The sequence below is a fragment of the Pteropus alecto genome, unplaced genomic scaffold, assembly GCF_000325575.1.
Source record: "Pteropus alecto unplaced genomic scaffold, ASM32557v1 scaffold171, whole genome shotgun sequence".
Taxonomy (NCBI): Eukaryota; Metazoa; Chordata; class Mammalia; order Chiroptera; family Pteropodidae; genus Pteropus; species Pteropus alecto.
Genome location: NW_006431925.1, coordinates 5,079,116 through 5,106,433, shown reverse-complemented (window position 1 = coordinate 5,106,433; position 27,318 = coordinate 5,079,116). Strand labels below are relative to the sequence as shown.

The following is a 27,318-nucleotide window of genomic DNA, read 5'->3' as shown; positions in this document are numbered from 1 at the left end:
ATTTTCTTTTAAACCATCTGCTATTACTTTTCAACTTCACTTACGTAGAAGTAGACATATTAATATTATATAAATGAACTATTGCTGTGAAATCAAATAATTATTATGTATATGCTTACATTTGATAAACCTTTAACAGTATATTGTTCTGTGTTCTTTGTAACTGCGGCTGCATGATTTCAGAGAGACCATATCAAAAGTTTAAGTGCTGTGGGAATGTCATAAAGAATAGTTGGGTATTATGTAGATGAAGTAAGTACTTGGACCAAATTTTTAGGTTTTCAAAGTAGATGAATGCATACCCTCTTTGAAATAATTATTTAGAATCAAATGGAATATCCAAAATTATCTCCTTAAGTTGTGATTGAGTTCATTGGAGCTACTAATGTTCTTTAGTATTCTTACAAGCAACTTCGATAGCTACAACATCCTAATTTCAGTTTAATTATTGTTAATTAGGAATAATAATAGTTTGGAGTTGGGTACATTTTAATATTTTTTCATCGAAAGAAAAAATTTCCAAAAAGTTGTTTTATTGAACAATATTTGTCTGCAGGGGATTGGATGTGTCCAGTTAATAAAGGAGATGATAAGAAAAAGAAAGATACAAACAAAGATGAAGAAGAATGTAATGAGCCAAAAGGAGATCCGGAAATGGCACCCATATACTTGAAAAGGTTATTGCCAGTGTTTGCACAAACATTTCAGCAAACTATGCTGCCTTCAATAAGGTAATTGTTCATACTATTTGTATTTACTAGTTAAATTATGCCAGTTATATAGTTTTATTTATCTCCCTTTTCCAGAATGATTTGAGGTTTCTTTTAATACTGAAAAGGTATGGTAAGAATAAAAGTGAGATTGGCAATTAGATTGGAAAGATAAGTCTTTTCTTCTGATCCGACATAAATATTTTAAAAAATCAAGAAGTCTAGGTTCTAACACAATTTTTGTAGCTCTGAATATCAATTCTAGGGAAATTTTGATGAGTAAGCAAACATTTATTGAACTTTATGGGTTTTTTTTGCTAGAGTCAGTGTGAGATGGCCATTGGAAGAGTTGCCCAAGGAAACGAGATTTAGCTTTTGCTTACTGTACCTTTCCAGGCTAGTGAGGAAGACGTAATAATACAGGGTGGTAAGTGATAGATTAAACATATAATCAGTTCTCTGAGAATATAGATTATTTAACAACTAATTGGACTGGGCAGATTGGAGAAGATTTTACATAGAAGTGAGATTTAAATTAAGCTTTAAAGGATACTTGGGAGTTTTCTAGGTAGGCAGATTTGGAAGGATCGGTGGGTACCAGTATGTGCAAAGGCATGGAGGTATGAGTCAGTTGATCCTGGTGCAAATCCTGATGGCTCTTCCTCTATAGTGTGTTCGTAGTCTGCCATTTCTATCCATCTGTTGCTAATACTCTGGTCCAAGGTATCTACTCTGTAGTTTGACTACTCAAGTCTCTCCTCTTTCTCTCTTGCCCATTTATAATCTGTTCTTACATATTAGATTGTTATTTTAAAAGTCATAATTATATCACTTTCTGGTTTAAACTTTCCAGTACCTTCTAATTGGCTTTAACTAAAACTTGACTCCTTAACTCTCAGACTTACAGTCTTAACATAAGCCTTACCCAGTTCTCTGACCTCATTTAGTACTATCTAACCCCTAGCCCATTACACTTATACTGGGCTAGCCTTTTTTCTATTTTTGGAACACTCCAGGTATATCCTTACCTTAGGGCTTTTCTACTTATTTCCCTTTGCTGGAAACTTTCTGTACCTTGGTCTTTTGAATGGTTGGTTTCTTCATGTCAGTTCAAATGTTACATCCATTGATGTTTGTGCACCTAATTTAAATTTACCCCTAAGATACCTTTGACATCAGTCATAATGTTTTATTTCCTTTACTGCGCTTGCACTGTCTGAAATCTTGCTCTTTGAGTTTTTTGTTTGTTTTATTGTCTGTCTCTCCCTCTAAAATAAGCTCCATGAGAGCCGGCCTTTGGGTACTGCCATATTCCTACAAAGACAAGGAGGTATAGAATAGGGTTTGATATTTAGTAGGTCCTTAGTAGATAGTTCCTGACTGTTTGAATGAGTGTGTTTTGTTAGCAGTTGCAAGTAGTTTGGTATTAATGGAATATGGGACATGTTTGGTTAGCTCAGTGAATGATATTAAAAAGGTAGATAGGAGTCTTTATGACCTATGAAGGCCTTTGTGATCCATGATAATGACTGTGGACTTTACCCTACAGTTAAAGGAGGATCATTAAAGACTTATGAGGAAATATGTCACAGTCAGATTTGTGATTTTTATAAAGATCACAGTGGAGGCTGGTGGCGAAAAGGACTGGAGAAGGGCAAGAATGAAAATAGACTACTTAAGGGTTCATTGCAGTATGAACTCCAGATAGTTGCTGGGGGACTGGATTTGTGAGAACAAATTCAGGAGGTTGGGAGATGGGTTTTATAGGGATTGATGACTAATTAGATGTGAGGGATGAAGGAAAGGAAGGGGTGAAGAATGACTGCTGAATTTTTGGCTGAGTGATTGAAAATTTGATTTTAGTCATTTTAAGTTTAGGAGATCAATAGAATATGTAGTTTAGTAGGATTCAAGTGCCTTAAATACCTGTATTCTGAGTTGACATTTTAAAGTAGTCTTCTTTAAATAGGAGAAAAATGGCAGTAAAATAAATCACTGTGAACATTTAAGAACTTGGTTTTGTTCTTTCCCAAGCAGCTAATGAGATATAGGTGTTAGTCGGGCCAACTGTTTTTTTGTTTTGTTTTTATAAAAGATTTGAATCATCTTAAGAAATGAGCAGGTTTAATTTTGAACAAGGTAATTTGGTCTAAACATTTTAGAGGTCTAGCTGTCATGCCAATAAAAGATTAGCATAGAATTGCTTCATTATAAGGCCATCAGAAAATTAGAAAGTATGTGCCCTATAACAGAGTTCTCTTATTGGATGGTTATTTTCTACCATTATTTTTTAAATGTTTGAAGATTGTCTAAACACAATTTTAGCTTTTGCACATTTGATGCTAAATTCTCACAGGTAGTAATTAGCAGACACATGTAACTGGCGAGTGAGATAGCATTATGTCTTAGTTGAGAGCTCACGCTTTGTAGTCAGCTCAAAGTGGGTCCAAAATGATCTTAGTTGGTTCATCTCTAAGATGGAGATAACTACTTAATTCTCTTTAGGTGTGAGAATAAAAATTAGAAATGCATTAGGTGTTTAGCGTAATGCCCAATATTAAGAAGTATTTGAAAAAAGATAGTTCATTTAAAAAGTATTTACCAATATTGAAAACAAAGGGGAATAGATTACAACCTAATTTTTTTTACTGTTTCTGTTTGAAATTTGATCAAAAGAGTAAAAATGTACACTGTCAGGCAGTTAAAGGAGAGTCCATGTATATGGACTTCAGCTATTTTCTATTAGTACTGGCCTGTGCACAATGTCAATTCAGGACATAAAAGGCACACAACAGATGGGCAAAGGCTTTAAAACAGAGGATATCAGTTTTAATGGTGGAGTAGTTTGTAAAAACCTAATTATTCTCTGTAAGGTTCCCCATCTCCCAGTTTTATTGAGATATAATTGACATATAACATTGTATTAAAGTGTACAAAATGATGATTTGACATGTATCTCTCGTAAGGTAGACTGAGGACTTCTCGCTTTGTTTTTGAAGGAAGGCTATATTGAATTTTGGAGGTCTGATAAATAAACATCTTTGGAGTTATTATAACAAAACATGAGACCAAGATTTTTAGCAATGGAAATTTTCAAGAATTCATTATTATTATTTTTTTTTAAAATCACAATTTGAGGGAAGGTAGATTGATTGGATAAAGGGGGAAATTGTTCTTAGATAAGAATAGTTAAGTAATCTAAAATAAATTATTTCAAAATTGATAGACGATGGAGTTTTAAAGAAAATAACTACAGGATTTGTTTTAGAATTTGACAGATCTTAAAGTTCATCTGGAAGAATAAGTGAGATTATTGAAGAAAAATCTGAATAGCTATTGTAAACTTTCAGTAATTAAATCTTTTGATAACTGGCACAAGAGTTTATAAAATCAATGGAATAGAGTATCTCCCCAAATAGAGCGTTATAATATATATAGAAATTGAATGTATTCTGATAGAAGTTTCATAGATCATTTGAGATAGGGAGGATTATTTAGTAAATGGTACTAGAATATCTGCTTTGCAGTTTGATTTTAAAAAATCACCTTAGTCCTTTACATTGTATATCTAGTTGTAAATGGATTAAAAAAGATTTAAAATAAAATCTTAGAAAACAAAAAGAAAATAATGGTAAATATTTATCGGAATTTGATAGGAAGAATGACTTTCAAAAGTTGTTTGTATTCGTCCTGTCATTTTAAATTTATTTAAAACAAAATTACATAATATCAGAAACAATATTACCCACAGCCATAAAATTGCCATAAATATAAACTCTTAATCCAAATAAATAGGCTGGCAGAGTGGTATTTGTTAGAAAGTATGACCAAGGAATACTATCTTTATTATACAAAGAGCACATAAAATTTTTGGTAAAAATGTAAGAGCCGATTTAAATCAGCCAATGACATTAGTTTTTTAAAAATCACATTTCGAGGGACAGATGCACAGTGCTCAAGAGGAAACAGGAAAAAACTAACCTGGGAAAACAATACCTTACTAATAAAAAATAAAACATTTAAAAATCTGATGTCATTTTTACCCCTTAGACATTTAAGAATTTCCTTAAAAAGTAATAATATTGTAGTGAATTAGTACATCTGTATCTGCTGTAGTTTAAGCTGTCAACATCTTTTTTGTTTTCCAGCTGTGTTGAGGTATAATTGACATAAAATTGTGAGATATTTAAAGTGTACGTCTTGGTAGTTTGATCTACATACCTATACATTGTGAAAGGATTCCTCTGTCTAGTCTAGTTAATTAACACATCTATCACCTCACATATTCATCTCTTTTGGGGAGGGGGTAAGAACATTTTTCTACTCTCTCAGCAAATTTCATTGATAAAATACAATGATATCAATTATAGCTACCATGTTTTACATTAGCTCCTCAGATCTTATTTATCTTATAGCTGAAAGTTTGTGCAGCATGGCCTTGAATAATGTAGTTCGGCATCGTTTCATTATAATGTTGATGAGTTGCTATAGGAACTTAACTCTTGTTTATATCAATTAGCTTATGGTAAAATTGGTTTCATTATACGTCATTTGGCTTAAAGTCGCGGAACCTATTCACTATGTTAGGTGAGGACTTACTGTGTACCCTTTACCAATCTCTCCCTAGAGAGAGTTATGAAATACACAAAATAGAGACTACACGCTGTAGAATTAACAGCTGTATCATATGCTTCTCTTGGGTATCAGTATCAATTTTTACCTCTCCATCCTTCCTGTGGAAGTTACCTCAAGGGCAATGATATCTGCAGTGCAGGGCCTAGAATATTATGAAATATGTGATAAATGAATTATTGGCTTTTATATAATAGAATGATCTCTTAGCTATTATAATTTAAATGTGTGTAGATATGTGTTTATTTTAAAACAACGGGTTGCTGTTATAAAATTGAGGTTGGTTTGTGTGACTTGTTGAGTATCTCCTATGTTCTAAACAAAACTGTTAACAGTGGAGATATTGGGGGGCATGGGATTATAAGGATCTCAACATTTATATGAGAATATATTTAAAATGAACATAGATTTTGAATTTGACAGATGACAGAAATGCTTAATTTGAAATTTGATTTGCATATAAACTACCAGGTATAAATTGTTAGAGCTTTGTATTTTAGGTTATAGGAAATTACAGGTTAGTTACAATTTATACCATTTATTCTGTTAGTAATTGCATTACTCTTTACTTGATTTTCTAAAATTATCATGGCATATTAACAGTCATGCTAGTTTTAAATGTAAAATAGAATAGCACATGTAAGAAAATTATAGATAATTTCAGTTTTGATGAGTTCAGTACATTCATATTAGGAAATAAATGAAATTACCTAAAAATGATCATAAACTAGTGCTAGTATTGTCTTAAATTTTTGTATTCTTTTATTGAGATTACGTTTTAGCAGAGCATATAAAACCCGATTGGATATTTTAGTTTTCATTAATGTGTACTTGCATTTAATTTTATCATGACTTTCTAAAATTCTTTTACTTCTCAAGGAAAGCAAGTCTTGCTCTGATTCGAAAAATGATTCATTTTTGCTCTGAAGCACTGTTAAAAGAAGTTTGTGATTCTGATGTTGGTCACAATTTGCCTACAATACTAGTAGAAATCACTGCAACTGTCCTTGATCAAGAGGTCAGTTTTTTATCTTTTTTTGAAATTCCTATAGATTCCCTTTAGTTAATGGTCAGTAAAATAATGTAATTTTTATCCTAATTTCAGTAAATCATTTTGTCTGTGAAAATTATTGCATTTGTCTACTCCAGGCATCTAAACTTATTTTTATAATTTTTCTTTAATTTCCTTTTTTAAAATTTTCTCCAGGATGATGATGATGGCCACTTGCTGGCTTTGCAGATCATAAGAGATTTAGTAGATAAAGGTGGTGATATTTTTCTGGATCAGCTAGCCAGACTTGGTGTAATTAGCAAAGTGTCAACTTTGGCAGGTCCTTCCTCAGATGATGAGAATGAAGAGGAATCAAAACCAGAAAAGGTGAGTGATCTTAATTGCCATGGTATCAGGAATAAGGTTTCTTTTGGGGAAATCTACTTGTAGTTTATAATGGATTTTGACAAAATAATGGCAGTATGAAATAGTGCTGTTTTTAAAAATTTGGCCAATTAATAAAATATATTATTGATAATATGTAAAACTTATAGAAAAGTTGCAAATAAAGAACATGGGGATATCCTCTATCCAGATTCACTAATTTGTGTGTACATTAAGAAAATATTATTTGACAGAAGCTGGATACATAGTGCCCTTTTTATACCTAAAAACTTCACCAAAAAATCAGGACATTCTCTTATGTTATGCTAGGATAGTTATCAAAATCACAAAATTTAATATTTATATAAAATTATATTTAATTCAGAGATAATATTCAATTTTGCCATTGTCCTTAATAGCAATTTTTCTCCTTGGTCCAGAACATATTACATTTAGTTATCACGTTCCCGAGAACCTGCAATAATTTCTTAGCTTTTCTTTTTCTTTCATTTTTGAAGAGGACAGACCACTTAATTTGGACAGTGATTCTCATTGTACATTGATGCCATGTTTCTTGATCGAATTCAGGTTATGTGTTTTTAGCAGGATTACTGTAGAGGTGATGTTATGTCCTTCTCAGTGCATAGTGTGCCTTCTCATAGGCCCATGATGTCTTGTTTGATCTTTTGCTGATGCTAATTTAGATCACTTGGTTGTGTTTGTCTTTGCCAGGTTTCTCTATTGTAAAGTCACTCTTTTCCTTTTTGTAATTAATAAGTAATTTGTGGGGAGATAATTTGAGACTGTGAAAATATGTCATTCCTCATTAAACTTTTACCAGCTAATTTCAGCATTTATTGATAATTCTTGCCTTAGATTACAGATTTAAAATATACCATATCTGTCTCTACTGATTGCAGTGGTTTAGTTCTAACATTCAGTGAAAGCTTGCTATATATTAGTGACAGAGTATTGATTTTTTGAGACTGATGATGTATGGTTGTAATTGTAGAATCCTGAAGGAGTATGTGTGTGTGTGCATTTCTTAATTACTGGGGAATGTAGTAAAAAACAAAAGAGGTGACATCTGGGTTGATCCTACTGGAATTCTACATTCAAGAAATAGGTTACACATACTAGCAGTCCTTTTTATAGACTAATAAGCAGATTCTAACACTTACATGAAAATGCAAGGGGCTTAGAATAGCCAAAGCAACCTTGAAAAGTAACAAAGTTGAAGGACATACACCTCAGATTTTCAAGTCTTATAAAACTATAGTAGTCAATAAAGTGTGATAGTGTTGTAAAGATAGATTAATGTCCCACATGTATACAGTCAATTGATTTTCAGCCAAAGTGCTAAGGCAGTTCAGTCAGGGAAGGATGATCTTTTCAAAAAAATGATGCTTGGAAAAGTAGATAGCATATGAAAAGAAATGAAATCTTGACCCTTACCGTATACACCATATACAAAATTTAACAGAAAATAAATCACAGACCGAAATGTATGAGCTAAAATGTAAAACTTCTAGGGGGAAAAGAAGAAAATCTTAGTGACCTTGAGCTTGACGAAGATTTCTTAAATACGGCATCAAAAGGTTATACTATAAAAGAACAAAATAAGGCCATAAATTGTACTTCATCAATATTAAACTTATGTTCTTCAAAATACGTTGTTTAGAAAATAAAAAGGCAAGCCAGAAAGTTTTCTCAGATTTTGTCTGAAAATACCTTTATTTGGCCTTCATTTTTGATGGGTATTTTTAGTGCATACAAGGACTCTTGTGTGATCATTTTCTAGAACATTAAGGGATGTTCCTTTGTTAGGTGTTGTGCGTAGTCCCTACTGAGAAGTTTGCTGTACTTCTCATTTTAATTCCTTTATATGTAACGTATCTTTTTATGCTCTGGCTTTTTAAAAAATTTTATCACTTGTTTTTAGCAATTTGACTTTTGATATGCTTTGCTGTGTTTAGTCTGCGTGTGCACATGCAGATGTGGGTGTCCATTACTGCTCAGGATTGTTTAGTTTTCTTTGATCTGTGGGCTTACAATTTTTGTCGGATTTGGAAAATTTTCAGCTAGTAGTACAAAGGATTTTCTACTCTGACTGTTTGGAATGTAAATATCTAACTACCTTGTGTGACCTCTTGGAATTGTTCACCTTAACACTTTTCCAGTTGTTCTTTGCACAACCATAATGGAATATTACCCTATGCATGAGTGGTCTACTACTCAGTAGAGACTCATTATGACTACTGATTTTTAGAGGTCCTTTTTTGCTTCACTCCCTATATTGAATTTAGCCTCCATATATTCCGTTTGCCATAGCCTCTTCAAACACAGATCTCCATTTCTTCACCTCATATAGCTGGACCCTGAGTTCCCGCTTCTTAAGACCTTAGCCTGAAAATTGTGTCTGAGGGGCTTACCTGGTTTGTTTCCATTTTCTGAGGATCACAGTCCTGTGTTGTTCAGGATTTGAAAACACTTTCATATATTTTGTCTAGTTTTTATTGGTTAAAATGGCAGGTCTTGGTATGTGTTAATCTATCATGGCCTGGAGCACAGGTATTGTGTTTAGAGAAAATTATCCATATTTTAGAATCTTATTTTAATATTCTAAGCTATGTCAGGGAAAAATATATAGAAATACTTATTCTTTAAGGTGTAACAAGTATATGTAAAGTTTAAAAGAACACCCATACACACATGCATGCATACATGCCAAGTTCATATTTGTTTAAGATGAATATTCTCAATATTTAAATATCAACAAAGTAAAAAAAATTTAGGATACCAGGCTAGGCAAATAATATTTATAGTTTTTAAAAACATACTCCGATAAAAAGATTTTTGTGATGATAGGAATGATCCAGTATATTTGACTGACTTGGCTAAGGGTGGGCCTAACAATTTATTCTTCAAAAGCTTCTCTGGTGATTCTGTTATACTGCTAGTTTCAAATACTATTGACCCAGTTTAAAGATCCATTTTTTTTTCTGCAGTTAGGTCCAGAGAATTGGTGGGTTTACCGAGGATGTAGGTAATTAGCTAGTTATGTGTAGACCTAATCCATTGGTCTTCTTTACCACTACACCTGGAAATGTTATAACTTAGGTCATTATTTATATGAATTTCTTAACATTTTTAGGGCTTATTTGTAAGACTTAGTTATAGGTAATTAATAATGTATTATTAATTAAACTACTGGCAACTAATATTATGTTCAGGATGTTTTAATTCTAAATTTGATTCATGTTCATGTTTTAAAAATACTTACGAATATTTGGAATAGAAATTATTTTCCATGTTTCATTGAATAATTTTACACATTTAGGAAGATGAACCACAGGAAGATGCTAAAGAATTACAGCAAGGTAAACCATATCATTGGAGAGACTGGTCAATCATTAGAGGAAGGGACTGCTTATACATATGGAGTGATGCAGCAGCCTTGGAATTATCTAACGGCAGTAATGGATGGTTCAGATTTATCTTGGATGGAAAACTTGCCACCATGTATTCAAGTGGTAGTCCTGAAGGTGGATCGGATAGTTCAGGTAATATTTTGTTTCTATTTAAATGTTTTACTCGTTTCTGTGATTTTGATAATTTGTTTTTCTGCTCATATTTTTGCCGTCATTGTCATAGAAATAGCACATCCTTGATGATCTTATGGCTGGTTTCTTTAATATCAACAGAGAAAAATTATTGTGCCATGAAAGCATTTCATAAATGCCTTTTTATTGTATGAGATAAGGAATAGCACTATATCTCTTTTTGTTACTCTAGTCTTTTAGGTAAAGCTGTCTTTTGTCATGTAATGATGAATTACACTTGTGCAGTGCTGTCTCAAGTTATAACATCCCAAAAGCCATAGATTTTAAAAAATTGTGGCTGTAGGATTTTTTTTATGCCAAACCTAAATATATCAAACCAGTGAGAGTATACCAAAGAATAAAACTGCTAATTAAGTTTTTCGATAAGATTTTTTGATAAGAAATTTCAATAGGTTTATTTAAAAAAAAAAATAGAAGAAAAATTGAAAGGAGGAAGGTTTTAAAACAGTCATTTTGTCTTTATAGAAAGCAGAAGTGAATTCTTAGAGAAATTACAAAGAGCTCGAGGCCAAGTAAAGCCATCTACTTCAAGTCAACCTATACTCTCAGCACCAGGACCCACTAAACTCACAGTAGGAAATTGGTCACTAACATGTTTGAAAGAAGGAGAAATTGCAATTCATAACTCAGATGGTCAGCAAGCAACAATATTGAAAGAAGATTTACCTGGTTTTGTATTTGAATCTAATAGAGGAACCAAACATTCATTTACTGCAGAAACTTCTCTGGGTAAGTAGGTATATAACTTTAGCAGATAAGAGTAAGTGAATATATTAAATTATAATAAAAAATATACTGTGAAATGTTCTTTTTTATTTTTGAAGGTTCAGAATTTGTGACTGGCTGGACTGGCAAAAGAGGAAGAAAACTGAAATCTAAGTTAGAAAAAACAAAGCAAAAGGTATATTTGTGAGATTTGCTAGGATTTTTCTTTTTAAGTCTTTTATGCTGACATGGTGAGGTTTCAGTGGTAGATTCTAAGCATTTAAAAAATTGAGTCATATAACAAGCTACACTAATCTAACATACTTTTTTATGGTTAATTATTTCAACAATGTTTATTAACATTTTATTTTTTAATTTAAAAAATTTTTCAAATTTCATTCATTCATTCATTTAATTATTTAATTCCCCCCTCACCTCTTCTTCCTCCCTTCTGGTTAACATACTTTTAGTTTTCCTCTTTTCTGTGTTCATTATTTAATTTTCCACAATATGTATATATTACTTATAATTTTTATATAGTTGGTCCTTGAACAACATGGGTATTGGGTGCTGACCCCTTGTGCAGTTAAAAATCCATATATAACTTTTGACTCTCCAAAAACTCTGTTGTCCCTCAGTATCCATGGGGGATTGTTTCCAGGACCCAGGATGCTCAAATCCCTTATTTTAAAGTTGTAAAACAGTGCATACTGTTGGCCCTCGGCATCTTTGGATTCATAGCTGTGGATTGAAAATCCAGCTGTTGATTGGTTATGGATGAGAAACTAGAGGATACAGAGGGCTGACTGCATGTTTATTGAAAAACAATTGTGTATAAGTGGACCTGTGCAGTTCAGAATTCTGTCATTCAAGCCAAGCAAGGGTCAACTAGACATATACTAAATAGCAACATTAAAATAGAAACAAAATGAAAATTTAGACAAAGAATCAAATTTAAGTTATTTTTAAATAATTTGACTTAATGTAAAATCTTTAAACTCATGCTTTATTATTAATGATAGTAATATTTTTAGTGATACAGTGGGATTGAAAATGCATCATTATAGTTTATAAATCTAATTTAATACTTTATGAAAAAACATCTTGAGTGCCATGTCCTAGATTCAGATTATTTTGATGCTTAATTTAATAGCCATCTTAGATGAATCACTGTTTCAAAAAGATACAGGAACAAATGTATTATTAACTCCACCCTCAAAATCACAGTACTAATTTTTAAATTCTATCAAGTATGCATTTTTTTTAAAAAAAATGTGTTCAGTACATTTCTATCTTTATTATATCAATTGTTCTTACATTTTTTCATTTTTAAAAGAGAAAACCTAGTAGTCAGATTCAGTATTTTCTGATGACAGATTATTTTTACTTTGTATCTATAATGATATAAAGTGTTTTTTTTTTATACAGTATGTGAAGAATGTTTTTTTGGTATTGGAATTAGGCAGGTACTTGTGTTTTGATGGCTTTGGCCATGGAAGAGATTATAATAGGTTTATTTGGAGTAGTTTTTTTTTTTTTTTTAAATATGTAAAGATGTCTTCATTTCCAGTTGTTAATGTCCAGGACCATCCCTGAGATATTTCCAGGAACATAACCACTCACTTGTGCATATGCACTCTCTTTATATTACTTCTATAGTTATATATTCATGCACCGCATAACAACATTTTGAGCAACAACAGACCACATATTTGATGGTGGTCCCATTAAAATTATAATGGAGCTGAAAAATTCCTATCACCTAGCGAAGTAGCCGTTGTATGTCATATGACAGTGCATTACTCATGCGTTTGTGGTGATTCTGGTATAAACAGACCTATTGCGTTGCCAGTTGTATAAAAGTATAACATACACAGTTATGTACAGTACATAATTTTGATAATGATAACAAATGACTTTATTATTTTAGACATTTTCTTTTTACTTACATAAAAAGTAGATTTTCTATAAAACATTATGCCATGTTATGCTGGCAACAGCCTCATACCTTATGTTTACCCTGTCTCTTGGGTGCATCATTTTCTCTTATGTTTGATTTAATCTTGTGTTGTATAGTAATATGCTGTAGAGATTTATAGCCGAGGAGCAATAGGCTATACCCTATATCCTACGTGTGTAATAAGCTATACCATCAAGGTTTGTGTAAGTACACTCTGTGATTGCACAATGGAATCACCTAACAACACATTTCTCAGAATGTATTCCTGTCATTAAGTGGCCTATGACTGTATGTTATTTCGTAATTGCTTCTATGTTTTTTAAAGAGAGTGTGAGGCCAGAAATTTCTTCTAATTCAGAATATATTAAGGGCACTTGAGGACGACATAATCTCAATTAAAGATAATCATCAGATGCTAAAAGGAATTTGAACTAAATACAGTTGATTTTCATTATTTATAGTAGTTACGTTCTATAACTACTAGGGGAATTGTTCCTAGGGAAAATAAAGGGTTAGGTTTCTGTGAGACTCTGGTCACATTTTTGTCATCTCATCCATGTATAGCTTTATTTTATGTGTATTTTTGTTTAAAGGCATCATATTTGATATGTATTGTTTATTCTTAGCGTTATACTTGTGGCAAACAGCACTATCATGGCTGAACAATGCTTATTTAACCACATGTATTTTCTCCATAAGGCACATGTGCCTCTTGAACTTAGGAACATTGACTGCAGTTCAGCACTGTGTTTGGGGCTATTTTAAAAATTGAAATAAACAAAAAGCACAAAAATGTGAAAAAATGTGGCACAAAATAGACCATGAAAAGGACTCTTGTTTATAGTATAAGAGCTAAAACAAGAAGGTAGAGTGTCACCTTGTTTGACCTCAGCTGGGAACATGCACGTGAAGAAACTCTTAAGTTTTCCCTGTACTGGCCATGCCTTGTAAATGACTGAAAGTGCTGCAAGTATTGTTTTGGGGCTTACAATAAATTTTAGTCAGTGAATTCGCATTTTCAAATAATTTTCCAATAATGAAAATCAACTGTAATTCTTTTTAAAGCTATCACCCAGCTATCAAGAATTTCTTGGAGTATCTGATTTGTGGTATTGACCAATGAAATCTAGGCTAACTCCCAGGGAACTGAAATTTCACAATAAAAAAGAAAAGTAAATCAAGGAGAACATTGTCTCAGTCCTATATTTTCATTTTCTTAAAAATGTGTAATTATTGGTCCATTTTCTTTAATAATAATTCAGTCATGTGACTATTTTGTGTATGAAAGCAGTATGTATCAAAATAAACTAATTTTAGATAAAAATAATTTATTAGTTTTAAGCTCTGGTTTTATTTGTTAATAGTGTTTTATAAAGGGATACTTTCTTCAGTATTGTCTAATACCGAAAAGTTACTTATCTTTTAATTGTGAAAGGCATATCAGAATGGAAAGGTACTACTAATTCATTTTTGGAGCAAATAGGTTTATATTACATTAGGGTTATGCTAGGTTAGTGATTTAAATGAAACTGTATAAAGCCTAAATTTACATTATTTAAGCATTTATTTTAAAAGTGTTATGTACGAACTTTCATCAGACTCAAGTCTACGACGTGTATGGGTTGTTCTCTCCAATAACATTAATTTAATTTAAATGAAAGGTAATTAGTATCTAAGCGAACAATACAGTCATTCCTTCTGATGAAATATGTACACATATGAGTGTGATATAAATTGTATTTTGTGTGAATAACGTAAATAGAAAAAAGACATAAAACCTAAGGTATACCCCAGAATGTTAAAAGGCTTTGGTTGACGGAATTACAGGTGGCTTAATTTTCTTTTCCTTTTTTTTTTTTTTTTATTTTTATTTTCTAAGTGGTTCAACATAAACAGATTACTTTAATTAAAAAAAAGCAAAATTAATTTTTTAGATTGTTAAATTTGGTTTAAATTAAATAAGCTTTTTGGTATATGATGAATACAAAGTTTAAATAACCAAAATTAAAACTATTGGTTCTTTTATTTGACACTAGAGTACTTTTTCAACCTTTAGAATTTTGGCATATGAATAGAAGTAGTATCATTTTTTGGAAGTTGATAATGGCATAAACATTTTAATTCTAAAAGTTGCGTGTGTGTGTGTGTGTATGTAAAAATCAGAAGATTTGGTAAAATTATAGTGAAAATTCCCATTTGCTGTTTTAATTTTGATAGGTACGAACTATGGCTCGAGATTTATATGACGACCACTTTAAAGCCGTTGAAAGCATGCCTCGTGGAGTAGTGGTAACACTCAGAAACATAGCAACTCAGTTAGAGTCATCTTGGGAACTTCATACAAATAGACAAGTATGTTAGCCTCCAGATTTTATGACATGCAGTGTTTAGTTTTGGTTTAGTTTTTCCCCTTTTTCCTTTATATTCTGGGTATTGATAAGGGGCCAGCAAATTATCACCCATGAGCTAAATTTGGCCTGCCACCTAATTTTGTATGGCTTTGTGAAGTAAGAATGATTTTTACATTTTTATTTTATTTTATTTTACTTTTTTGCTAGATGAGAATTGTATGATTGGTTTTTAGTTTTAAATGGTTATAAACAAGTAAGATTATTTTATGACACATGAAAATTATATGAAAATGTAATGTCAGTGTCCATAAGTAGTTTTATTGTTCACAGCCATGTTTATTGAGTTACATATTGTCTGTAACTACTTTGGTGGCTACAATAGCAGAGTTCTAGAAGTGTGATGGAGGCCACATGACCTATAAAGGCTAAAATATTTACTGTTGGTGTTTTACAAAAAAAAGTTTGCTAACCCTGGTACAGGTAATTTGCATTAATAATTTGAACTTCTTAATCGTTTAATATCTAATTTATTTTCATGGTAATTGATGTTTTGATAAATTAAGAATATTGAGACCTTTTTGATTGTTTTTATTCAAAAATATTTTTTCTTGTAGTGTATTGAGAGTGAAAACACTTGGAGAGATTTAATGAAGACAGCTTTAGAAAATCTAATTGTACTTTTGAAGGATGAAAACACAATTTCACCATATGAAATGTGCAGTAGTGGCTTGGTACAAGCACTTCTTACTGTTTTAAACAATGTAAGTTTATGAAGTAGTACAAAACAAAGTATGTAGTTTCAGAAATTATTGGTAGGTAAACTTTTGGAAGAGTGATATTTACTTTGTCAAGAAATATTAAAAGCTTGAGTAATAAATATTAATATTTATAATTTCTCCAGCCTTTAAGTCGTAGTACTAGTTTGAGCCAATAGAATTAAATAATTGAGTCTACTTATTTAGATTTTTGAATTACCTAATTATAATTTGTTCAAGATTTTGTTGAAGAAAACACTTACTTTAGCCTGATTTAACATTATTCACTGCTTTGATTTCCTTGTTAAAAATGGAATTAGTCTGTAGACCTTCTTAAATACCTGAATTATTTGCATAAAATTTATGAGCAATGAATGTTTAGGATGTTTATATGAATATTTGACAGGTATTTGTTAATAACTTTATATTTTTCTTCAGTTTCTTCTACCTTTAATATCTATTGTGATAACTTTTATTTTTAAAATGAAACATGCTTATTGTAACATTCTAGCATAAATGTAAAAAATGAAAGCTTTCTCCTTATTTCAGTTCTATTGCCCACTTAATTTCTTGATCTTAATCATTATATGTGGTGATACATTAAAGATTCACTTTAACTGCAGTATCATATTTTCTTTTATTAATTTTATGATTTGCATTTATTACCATTTATTAAAATTATATTGATATATTACATCAGTGCTATCTATGAAATCATTTTTATAAAGCAGTTATTTTTCTAATATTAAATAATACTGTTAAAATATAAAATATTCATAAATCTGAAACCACCTTACATATACTACACTGGACAAATTGATAATAACGATGTAATTGTTAGTCTATTTTAAAATTGAGAAGGAAGAAAAAAATCTTTGTATATGTTAGCTATGGTTTACTAGTCATATAGTAGTTAAAAGAATTTTAATGAAAAGAAAATAATTTCAGTTAGATTGTATTTAATATTAATATTCATTTTTGTAGCCTGTGTTTTTGATAATTTTAATAACAGCCTTAAAACATTTTGTTCATACTTTTCTCCTTTTTGTTTTCTTTAGAGCATGGATTTAGATATGAAACAAGATTGTAGTCAACTGATAGAAAGAATAAATGTTTTTAAAACAGCCTTTAGTGAAAATGAAGATGATGAAAGGTAAATGCCCACATTTCTTTTAATTTGATATTTACAGTTTTTTCAAGTTGGTATATTTTAAAATAGAATCTAATACAGTATTTATACACAAAATAAGAACTTTTTAGTCAATAAAAAAGTAGCCTACATTATAAATGCATGATAAAGAGAAAAATTTTTTTTAAATAATTTTTTACTTTTCAGTTGTAGTTGGCATACAATACTTTATTAATTTCAGGTACACAACATAGTGATTAGATATCCATATAACTCAGAAAGTGATCACCCCAATAAATCTATTACCATGACACTGTATAGTTATTACAATATTATTGGCTATATTCTTTATGCTGTGCTATCTCCCTATTTTGTAACTACCAATTTGTACTTCTTCCCCCTTCCCCTTTAATTCCCACTCCCCCCTCCAACTTCCACCCCTGACCTATGAATGTTGCCGTTTCCCCTTAAGAACTGGATCTCTGAAGGCTGGGTGTCTCCTCCTATGCGCTTGTGGCGCGTACCCGGGGCCTGGTGCATTAGGGCTTGGTGTACCCAGGGCCTGGCGCACCTGTGGTGTGGTCCGTGGCTCCACCTGGGGCGCGAACCCAAGACCTTCTGCGTGTAAAGCAGACATGCTAACCACTACACTATGGAGCCACCCCCCCTCCCCCAATTTGTACTTTTTAATGCCTTCCCCCCTTTTCACCAACTGCTCCCAACCCCCTTCCCATCTAGTAACCCTCAAAATGTTCTCTGTATCTATGAATTTGTTCCTGATTCATTTGGTTATTTTGTTCTTTAGATTCCACTTATATGTGCAATCATATGCATTTGCCTTCCTTTATCTGACTTATTCCACTCATCACACTACCTTCTAGGTCCATCATGAAATATCTTTTCCATCCCATTACTTTTAGGCTGTGCGTGTCTTTTAATCTAAAGTGAGTCTCTTATAGGCAGCCTATGTAAAGGTCTTGTTTTCTTATCCATTCAGCTACCTTGTCTTTTGTTTGGAACATTTAATTCTTTTTCATTTGAAGTACTTGTTGATAGATATGTAGTTATTGCCATTTTTTATTTATAGTTTTGGTACATATTTTTTTCTTCTTAAAGAAATCTCTCAACATTTCCTGTAATACTGGTTTGGTGGCGATGAACTCCTTTAGTTTTTTCTTGTCTAGGAAGCTCTTTATCTGTCTTTCTATTCTAAATGATAACTTTTCTGGGTAAAGTAATCTTGGTTATAGATCCTGGGTTTACATCAATATGAGTATTTTGTACCAAGCTCTCTGGTCTGTAAAGTTTCTGTTGAGAAATCAGCTGACAGTTTTATGGGTGCTCCCTTGTATGTAACTAATTGCTTTTCTCTTGCTGCTTTTAAGCTTCTCTCCTTGAATTTAACCTTTGTCATTTTAATTATTATGTGTCTTGATGTGGGTTCCTTTGGGTTCATCTTATTTAGGACTCTCTGAACTTCCTGGGGTTGTATGTCTATTTCCTTCACCAGAGTAGAGAAATTTTCTGTCATTATTTCTTAAAATAGGTTTTCAATTCCTTCCTCTCTCTCTTCTCCTTCTGGTACCCCTATGATGTGAACATTGTTACACTTGATGTTATTCATAGACTCCCTAAATTATCTTCATTTTTTTGGATTTTTTTCTTGTTGCTGTTCTGATTGGGTGTCCTCTGCTACCCCATGTCCTGCGTCACTGATTTTGATCCTCCGTTTCATCCACTCTGTTGATTCCCTCTAATGTATTCTTCATCTCAGATATTTTATTCTTCATTTATGACTGGCTCCCTATTATGTTTTTCATCTCCATTTTTGTTTTTTCTCTCTGTTAAAGTTCTCACTGAATTCATCTACTATTCCCCCAAGTTCTCTGAGCATCCTTATAAACAGTGTTTTGAACTCTGCATCTGGTATATTGCTTGTCTCTATTTTGGTGATTTCTTTTCTTTCTGGAGCTTTGTTTGTTTTATGTAGGACATGCTTCTTTGTCTACCCATTTTGGCTGCCTTTCTATGTCTGTTTCTATGTATTAGGTCAGGCTCCTAAGTCTCCCAATCATAGTAGAGTGGCTTTATGTAGTAGGTGTGCTGTGGGGCCCTATGGCAGAAACTTGGGGTAATTCTAGCTGCAGGCTAAGTTCAGCTGTAGCCTGTGCACCTCTGGGGCCACCTGATAAGAGTCACCAAGAAATCCACATATGGCTGCCATCTGTGCTTTTGAGTGTCTGAGTCAGAAACCGATGCTGGCTGCCACTGGTGCAGGGCTTAGGGCTACTCAGCAAGAAGTACAGGCCATGCCAAGGCCAGATGCTATTTCTTTGGGTTTTGTGAGCCTTTGAGAGATTTTATGAAATTTTGCAGCAGGAGCCAAGACAACCATTTGTATGGAATTACATCACCGGGAGCAGCTTGGGTGGGCCCGTACGTTGGGAGAGGTGGAGTCTCGGAATCACCTGGGCTGAGCGACCTGTGTTATGCAGGTTGATGGCACCTGCACCTGCAGGCTGGGTATGGGGAGGGCTCAACAAAGAAACAATGGTTCTGCCTGCACTTCTGTCTGGAAGCAAGCCTCCCCTCCAGCCTTCACCCTGAAGCCTGAGAGCTTAGCACGTCCCCATATGTCCCTGGTGCCTCTTGAGCAGCTGTCCCTGTGCTGGAGCTCAGAGTGAGTGAGTCTGTCAGCAAGTAAGGCCTGGTGTGGCCCCTTTAAAAGAAGTTGTCTGCTTCTCGCAGTCCCCTGTCTCATTCAGCCACAATATCTGCTGGTTTTCACAGCCAGAGGTTGTGGGGACTTCTCTTCCTGGCCCTAGAACCCTGGGCTGGATAGCCCAGTGTGCGGCCGGGACCCCTCGTTCTTTAGGTGGGGGAGGTGACTCTACCAATTCTCGATTGCCACTTGTAATTGTGGGACCTGGTTGGTTTGCGTCTCCACCCCTCCTACTCGTTTGAGGTAATCTGTTGTTTGATGTGACCTAGTCATAGGGGTTCTCTTCAGCCAACTTCTGGTGATTCTGCGTACTGGTTGCTCTGTAGTTTTGTTATAATATTGGTGTGATTGCTAGAGGAGGTGTGCACAGCCTTTACTTTCTATGTCATTTTGAATGTTCTCTCATGAGAAAGATTTTTAAAGCATATTTAATAATGGATTAAAGACAGCTGGAAATTTGAACACCGATTAAATATTTGATGATATTAAATAATATTCATTTTTAGGTGTCATAATGATGTGATTTTTGTTTTTTAAGAATTCTTCTTTTGTTGAACTACATACTAAAAATGCTTCTGTATAAAATATGTTCTCTGGCATTTTGTTCAAAATATACAGCAAGGAGAGAAATGGGCAGGGACATAGAAACAATTGGTTATGAGTAGATAATAGTTGAAGCTTAGTCATGGGTTGTTGATGTTCATGTTAGTATGTTATTTACTTTTGAATGTGAATTTTTAAAATAATTGAAACCAAATTTTATTAGTTTTAAATATTTTAAGTGAGTGCATATTTCATGGGTGCATAATTATTTAAATATAGAATTAAAAATTTTAGGTCTTTGCAAAATATTTTAATACTAAGAAATACTAATGTCAGTAGAAACATTTTTTTTACATAAATTCCTTTAAGTGGTATTACTGAGTTAAAGGCTATCGATGATTTTTAAAGTTTCTTGATACAAATTGTTAAATTATTTTCCAGAAACATTATACCGATATTACTTTGCCAACAAATACTATCATTTTCAAAACTGCTGCTTTATGTATTCTTTTTTATGTGTCAAATGTTACTTAAAATTGTTTAAACTTAAAAAAAAATAAATTACACATCTGCTTTGAATGCAGTAGATAAAAACTTTGCAAGAAAAATGCAATAGTTTATTCTTAAGTGAAGGAAATTGGATTATGAGATTATCTTTGCTTAGATGTAGTGTAATACAAAACTAAACTTTGCACTCATAAAGAAAGTAGGGATCTAATGAGGTTAGTTATTATAATTTACGTATGAACTTTTGCATGAAATTATGTAAAAACTCATAACAACAATTTTTTTCTTCACAGTCGACCAGCAGTTGCATTAATTCGAAAGTTAATAGCTGTACTAGAATCTATTGAACGCCTACCTCTTCATTTATATGATACACCAGGATCCACATACAACCTACAGGTAACCATGAAAAATGTAGTCATTATTATTGCTGAATGCATTTAGGAGCAGTCTTATACTTAAACAAAAAACTCCATTGTATATTAAATAACGGTTCTGCTTAATTATTAAAGACTTTAACCCTAATGCCATTTGATTATTCTTTTTAATGATTCTTGAATGTTTTGACATTTCAGTTCTACTTTGTTTAATTAGATCATTGTAGATTTTCAGTAAAATATTGTAAATAATCATATTTGGTAGGTCACAAGTAGAAAAAGACACTATCAGTGGAAAAGCAGAAAGCATCCTTTTGTTCTAGAATTATGAGTTAAGTCCGTTCATCTCTGTGTGTGTTAACGTATGAGAAAATGTAAAAATATGTTAAGCACTATTTTTTTTCTTGCTTTCTGTATTTTATTGGTTAGAGCCAGATGGCTTTCCTTAGCTAACCCTATTGATTCTTTCAGAAATCTATCATTGTATGCATTTATAAAAAGCCTGTTTCTTCCTAAATGTTATTTGGTTTTCATTCATTCATTCAGTTATTCTTTTGATAGCAGTTGGGATCCAAATATGAATAGACAAAACAAATATTCTTGCTATTAATATCTTCATCACATCTTCTGTGGATTCCTTTAGTATTTACTAGCAGGTCCTTTGGCCTTAAATTTTGCCTTTGTCCAACCTATCATTCATTCCACTGCATGAAATAAGTTTCTTTTAAATATAATAGCCTATGGTAAATGATTAAGAATCTGTATTTGCCAAAACAGTGCCTACTCAAGGTAAAAAACTTGCCATACCTCCAAGAACCCAATAGTGTTATTGAAGTCACTAGACTCCCAGACCTAGTGAGTTTGACCAAGAAGTTAAGTGTAGTTAGTACAGCTGACTTTGTATGTATTATTAAATAAGATGTAGAGGTCTACTTTGTGTCGTTTCAGACAGAATAACATATAGGAGCAAGGGTATTTTTTTGGTCTGTCCTTTTTAAGGCTTTATCCTTGATAAATGAATGAAGTAGAGATAAGTCTCAAAGATTGGAAATTCTCCTGCTTTTACAGTCCTAGGAACACCAGCATCTTTTATTATGTACTTCTCATTTCAGGAGATTGCAGGATACAAAGACAGGAAGGCTAGGAATGTTGCCTTCTGGTAATTTTGCAGTCTAAAATGCTATCCAAATGCACATATAAATATTTAGTGATGTGTCTATAGGAATTAGTTAAGATTTAAACAGCAGTGAAACTATCTCAAATTGTTTCTTACTTGTTCTTACTAAAACATATTGGATTGGGAGCTATAGAGATGTAATACTTCTGTAAAAGTATTTTATAATAATTTTATTTACACCATTTATATTCGAAGTCATTTAGAAATTTTAAGTAATTAACTTTCTTGAAAACCAATATCACTTATTCACTGGATCTTTTTAAAAATATTTATATATTCAATAGAAAACAGACATCGATCCTTCATTTATGGTTTTTCTTTATAAATCTGAATTACTGTGTTCATGTAACATATCTCATTTTTACAATTGTAAGAAAAATGCCAGGTGTTTTCTGAAGCATTTTGGTCATTTCTATGTAGATACTTACAAGAAGATTAAGATTTCGGTTGGAACGTGCACCTGGTGAAACTGCCTTGATAGACAGGACTGGCAGGATGTTGAAGATGGAACCCTTGGCTACAGTTGAATCTTTGGAACAGTATCTCTTAAAAATGGTGAGCTCTTGCGAGGGCATGGTGAAATAAGCATTCTCTGTTGTCGTTTAGCTCTTTAGAATAAAGTAATTGGGAAGTATATTGGTAATTCAATTTGACCTAGTAATTTCATTGTTAGGAATCTATTCTAAGAAAATAATCTTTATACACTGTAAGTGATTTCTTCAGAAAGATGTTTATTATAGTTATTTGTAATACTAAAATAGTAACAAAACTTAATGCCAGTCAATAAAGGAATTGATAGTTATTAGCATTAATTCGAATACTATTATATAGCTGTAAAATGTATGAAGACTGACAAAAGAAAAATGATCAAAAGACTTTGTTTTATCATATGCATTGAAATAATAGACTAAAGAAATACTCTACGATATTAATAGTGGGGTACTTTGGTTGTGGACATTTCTATTTTTTTTTTTGTTTTGCAAAATATTCTTTAATGAGTATTTGTTATACTGAAACAACTCACATTAAAGAGATAGGAAAAAAGTGGGCAGTATGTTTTAAAATAGCATTATTAAGGTATCTTCTGGATTTTCTTTGGTTTAGGTAGCAAAGCAGTGGTATGACTTTGATAGATCTTCATTTGTTTTTGTTCGAAAATTAAGAGAAGGCCAAAATTTTATATTTCGGCACCAGCATGACTTTGATGAAAATGGAATCATTTACTGGATTGGGACAAATGCCAAGTAAGTCATTCTATTTAATGAAGAGTGAAAACATACACCTGGAAAAAGAATACTAGGTAACAGAATAAAATTTGAGTATCTTATAGTTTAGGAGCTTTGTCTTATAGGTTAAATTTATGACTGTCTACATTACATTTGTGAAGAAAAAAAGATCTGAATTATTAATTGTAGAATTTTAAAAATTGACATGACTTCATGTGGAAAAAAGCTAATATGAACAAATGCAGTTATTTTAATAGTTTTAACTTAATATATTTTTTTTATTTTTGTGTAGAACTGCATATGAATGGGTAAATCCAGCAGCTTATGGACTTGTAGTAGTAACATCATCAGAAGGAAGAAATCTACCTTATGGACGCTTAGAAGACATATTAAGTCGTGATAATTCAGCTTTAAATTGTCATAGCAATGATGATAAGAATGCCTGGTTTGCCATAGATCTGGGTCTCTGGGTGATACCTTCAGCATATACACTCCGTCATGCTCGTGGTTATGGAAGGTCTGCACTGAGAAATTGGGTTTTCCAGGTATCCAAAGATGGACAGAACTGGACGTCTTTGTATACCCATGTTGATGACTGCAGTCTCAATGAACCAGGGTTAGTTGAGGAGTCTTTCTGAACTGGAAAACTCAATAAAGAGCTTTGTTTATTTTTATAATTATATAACCTTAGAGTTCTCTTCGTCAGATATTGAAGCAAGATTTTCATTCTAAAAATATCACTTAATACAATTTAGGTATTAAAACTTGAAATTCTTTACCAAAAGTTTACCAAAACTTTGCCAAAAGCTTTAAATTAAACATTAGTAGAAAGCTAAGTATATTTTATTTAAAAAGAAATTGATACATAGTGTTACATGCGTGTATATAGCACACGAAATAAACACCAAAACAAATGGAATTAGCTTTTTACTAAACTTCATATATTCACATAATAATGTGAATGTTCAACAAATCAACAGTGGTTTATTGCTGGTTATTGAATAATGGCTGACTTTAAATTTTTTATTATTTTTATGTATCTCTTTTCTTAAATTTTATATATTTACCATATTTAAATTTTTTAAAGACAGAAGAAGGTCAGTATTTCTAAAAATTTTAGTTCTAATAAGTTATAATTGTACATTGTGACACAGTTTGAGGGTTAGATAGAAGGTGGAGTTAAATAACTGCATTAGATGTAATATGGAAGGAATTTCTTAACATTAGGATTAATAGGTAATATTTTCAAGCTTTAAAGTTAAATATCGTTTAAAACTGCAATAATTAAAGGCTTTCATAAAAGCATATTCATAAAATTTCATATTTCTTTGGATTTTATTACTCATAAATCATTTAATGTTATCGGTCAGATTAATAGTATAGATTTAAACATTTCATATTTAACTTATTTTTTTGACTGTTATTTTTCTCCCTTTGATTTCTTGATTTTTATGTAACAAACTGTTGACCCAATATGAAAGTTAGTTTGTTTTTCCTATAGTTCTCTATTATGTAAAAATCTTCCCCTCTTAAACATCTTTTTCATCTGTTTTAAAACATTACACAATTTTTTCTTTAACACATTAACAGATCAACAGCAACCTGGCCTCTTGATCCACCAAAGGATGAGAAACAAGGGTGGCGACATGTGAGAATTAAACAGATGGGGAAGAATGCTAGTGGACAAACTCACTACCTCTCACTGTCTGGATTCGAACTTTATGGCACTGTAAATGGAGTATGTGAAGATCAGCTAGGTAAAAAGATGATAGTAGGTTTTTCTAATGAACTAAAATAATTGTATTTATCAAAAGTGATTTTGTTTATATTTCTGTAATTTTTACTTTACAGGAAAAGCAGCTAAGGAAGCAGAAGCTAATCTTAGAAGACAGAGACGTCTGGTACGCTCCCAGGTTCTGAAATACATGGTACCAGGGGCTCGTGTGATCAGAGGCCTTGATTGGAAATGGCGAGATCAGGATGGCAGCCCACAGGGAGAAGGCACTGTCACAGGAGAACTGCATAATGGTGAGTAGGTGCTTAGCATTTGTAGTGTAGGAAAATTTTAAATTCCTAGGTTTTGACTCAAAATTTGTTGCTAATATTTTGAAGTGATTAATAAGCTAGTATAAATTGAATACCCTCATAGCACATTTTCTGCTTTTTTTTTTTTTTAAGTTTATTCATAAATTTCCATTGCTTTTTATCTTAATTTCTTGTGCTTGTCTTTATCTCGTTAGTCTGACAGGAGTCAGGGAATCATGTTTTACTCTATTATATAAATCACGTAGAAGAAAAAGCATTAACATTTATAGTTACCGTTTTTCAGGAAAGCATAGAACAAGAATCATAGCCTCCTTATTTATTAGATTATAAGCAATTTCACAATATTTGTCAGACTACCAGCTTTTTTCTTTGGGATTTTAAACTTTCGTGTTTTCTAATGGTGGTTATTGTTTACATTCAGTTCATTTTTAACCTTTGTTGCTATAGGTTTTAGGGAAGTCTATACCCACTTAGTAAATTGCTATCAACTCCCAGAAGCAACTACTATGACTAATTTTTTTCTTATAACTTAAAAGGCTGATTTATTAGCGGATAATTTGCCTAACCAGTAGTGGGTTCCTTTGAATTTCGCCTAGCATTAAAAACAAAAAGAATAGGAAAATGTTCATATTGTCAACACCAGATATTTAAAGAGCTATAATAAAACTGACAGTGCTTAGAATGAGTAGCATTTAATATCTTAATATGTTCATGTTCTGTGTGATAAAGGCATCAATTTACTTAGATAAACTCTGATTTTTATTGCTTTTAAGATTCTTGTCCTTGATTTATCTTACTAACAAATGCGTTTCTCTATAGTCATACCCTAATTGCAAATCATTGTCGCCATAGCCAGTTTACAGTGAGTGAGCATGTATCGACGATAACCGCCAGAATTCATAAAAACCAGTAATCGTTGAGATGACAATATTACCATTCAACTCAGACATTTCAAATGTTCTTGATTTTTACATCTTAGTTAATATTCTTTCTTTTATATTGTTTGATTTGGCTTTTAAGCGTGTGGGCTAGTTAGAGATATGTGAGTACAGTTCATTTTTCTTAGGCCAAAATCAACTGAAGCAACCACATAGGAAAATGGGGATCTTAATTTCAGAATTTAGCATATAAGAAAAGCTTTTTTTTTTTTCTCCGCTGATTTGACAAATGTGGGGAATCAAGAGTTTTGGCTCACCAAGTTGGCCATTCCTGTTAAGTCGTACCTTAAAACTGTTACGTCAGAGAGGATTTTTAACTTTTAAATACTTAAGCTGACCATTTCTAATAATGGCTAGTTATTACTAACTTTATCTTTTAATCTGTGTTTTGGGGATAGGAGGAGTTCAGTTTTGTCTCTGTATACTTATGGATAGTATGTATATACCCTATCTTGTTCCCATTAGATATCAATTTAAACACATTCTCAAGCCTAATATGATTTGAATTTTAAAATTATTTTCCCACATTATATCAGTTAAAT

General features: G+C 32.2%; 1 protein-coding gene across 1 annotated transcript in view; it reads left to right on the top strand.

The window, feature by feature from the left end:
• The window catches only part of HECTD1 (HECT domain E3 ubiquitin protein ligase 1), an 80,817-nt gene that overhangs the window by 29,674 nt on the left and 23,825 nt on the right, over positions 1-27,318 (top strand). Inside the window, exons 10-24 of the mRNA XM_006906863.3 lie at positions 557-731; positions 6,222-6,360; positions 6,550-6,720; positions 10,058-10,280; positions 10,806-11,069; positions 11,165-11,241; positions 15,223-15,357; positions 15,971-16,117; positions 17,170-17,264; positions 21,306-21,411; positions 22,987-23,121; positions 23,671-23,810; positions 24,085-24,408; positions 25,383-25,549; positions 25,644-25,820. Of these exons, the coding sequence (XP_006906925.2) occupies positions 557-731; positions 6,222-6,360; positions 6,550-6,720; positions 10,058-10,280; positions 10,806-11,069; positions 11,165-11,241; positions 15,223-15,357; positions 15,971-16,117; positions 17,170-17,264; positions 21,306-21,411; positions 22,987-23,121; positions 23,671-23,810; positions 24,085-24,408; positions 25,383-25,549; positions 25,644-25,820 (2,475 nt within the window). The remainder of the gene's footprint in view (positions 1-556; positions 732-6,221; positions 6,361-6,549; positions 6,721-10,057; positions 10,281-10,805; positions 11,070-11,164; positions 11,242-15,222; positions 15,358-15,970; positions 16,118-17,169; positions 17,265-21,305; positions 21,412-22,986; positions 23,122-23,670; positions 23,811-24,084; positions 24,409-25,382; positions 25,550-25,643; positions 25,821-27,318) is intronic.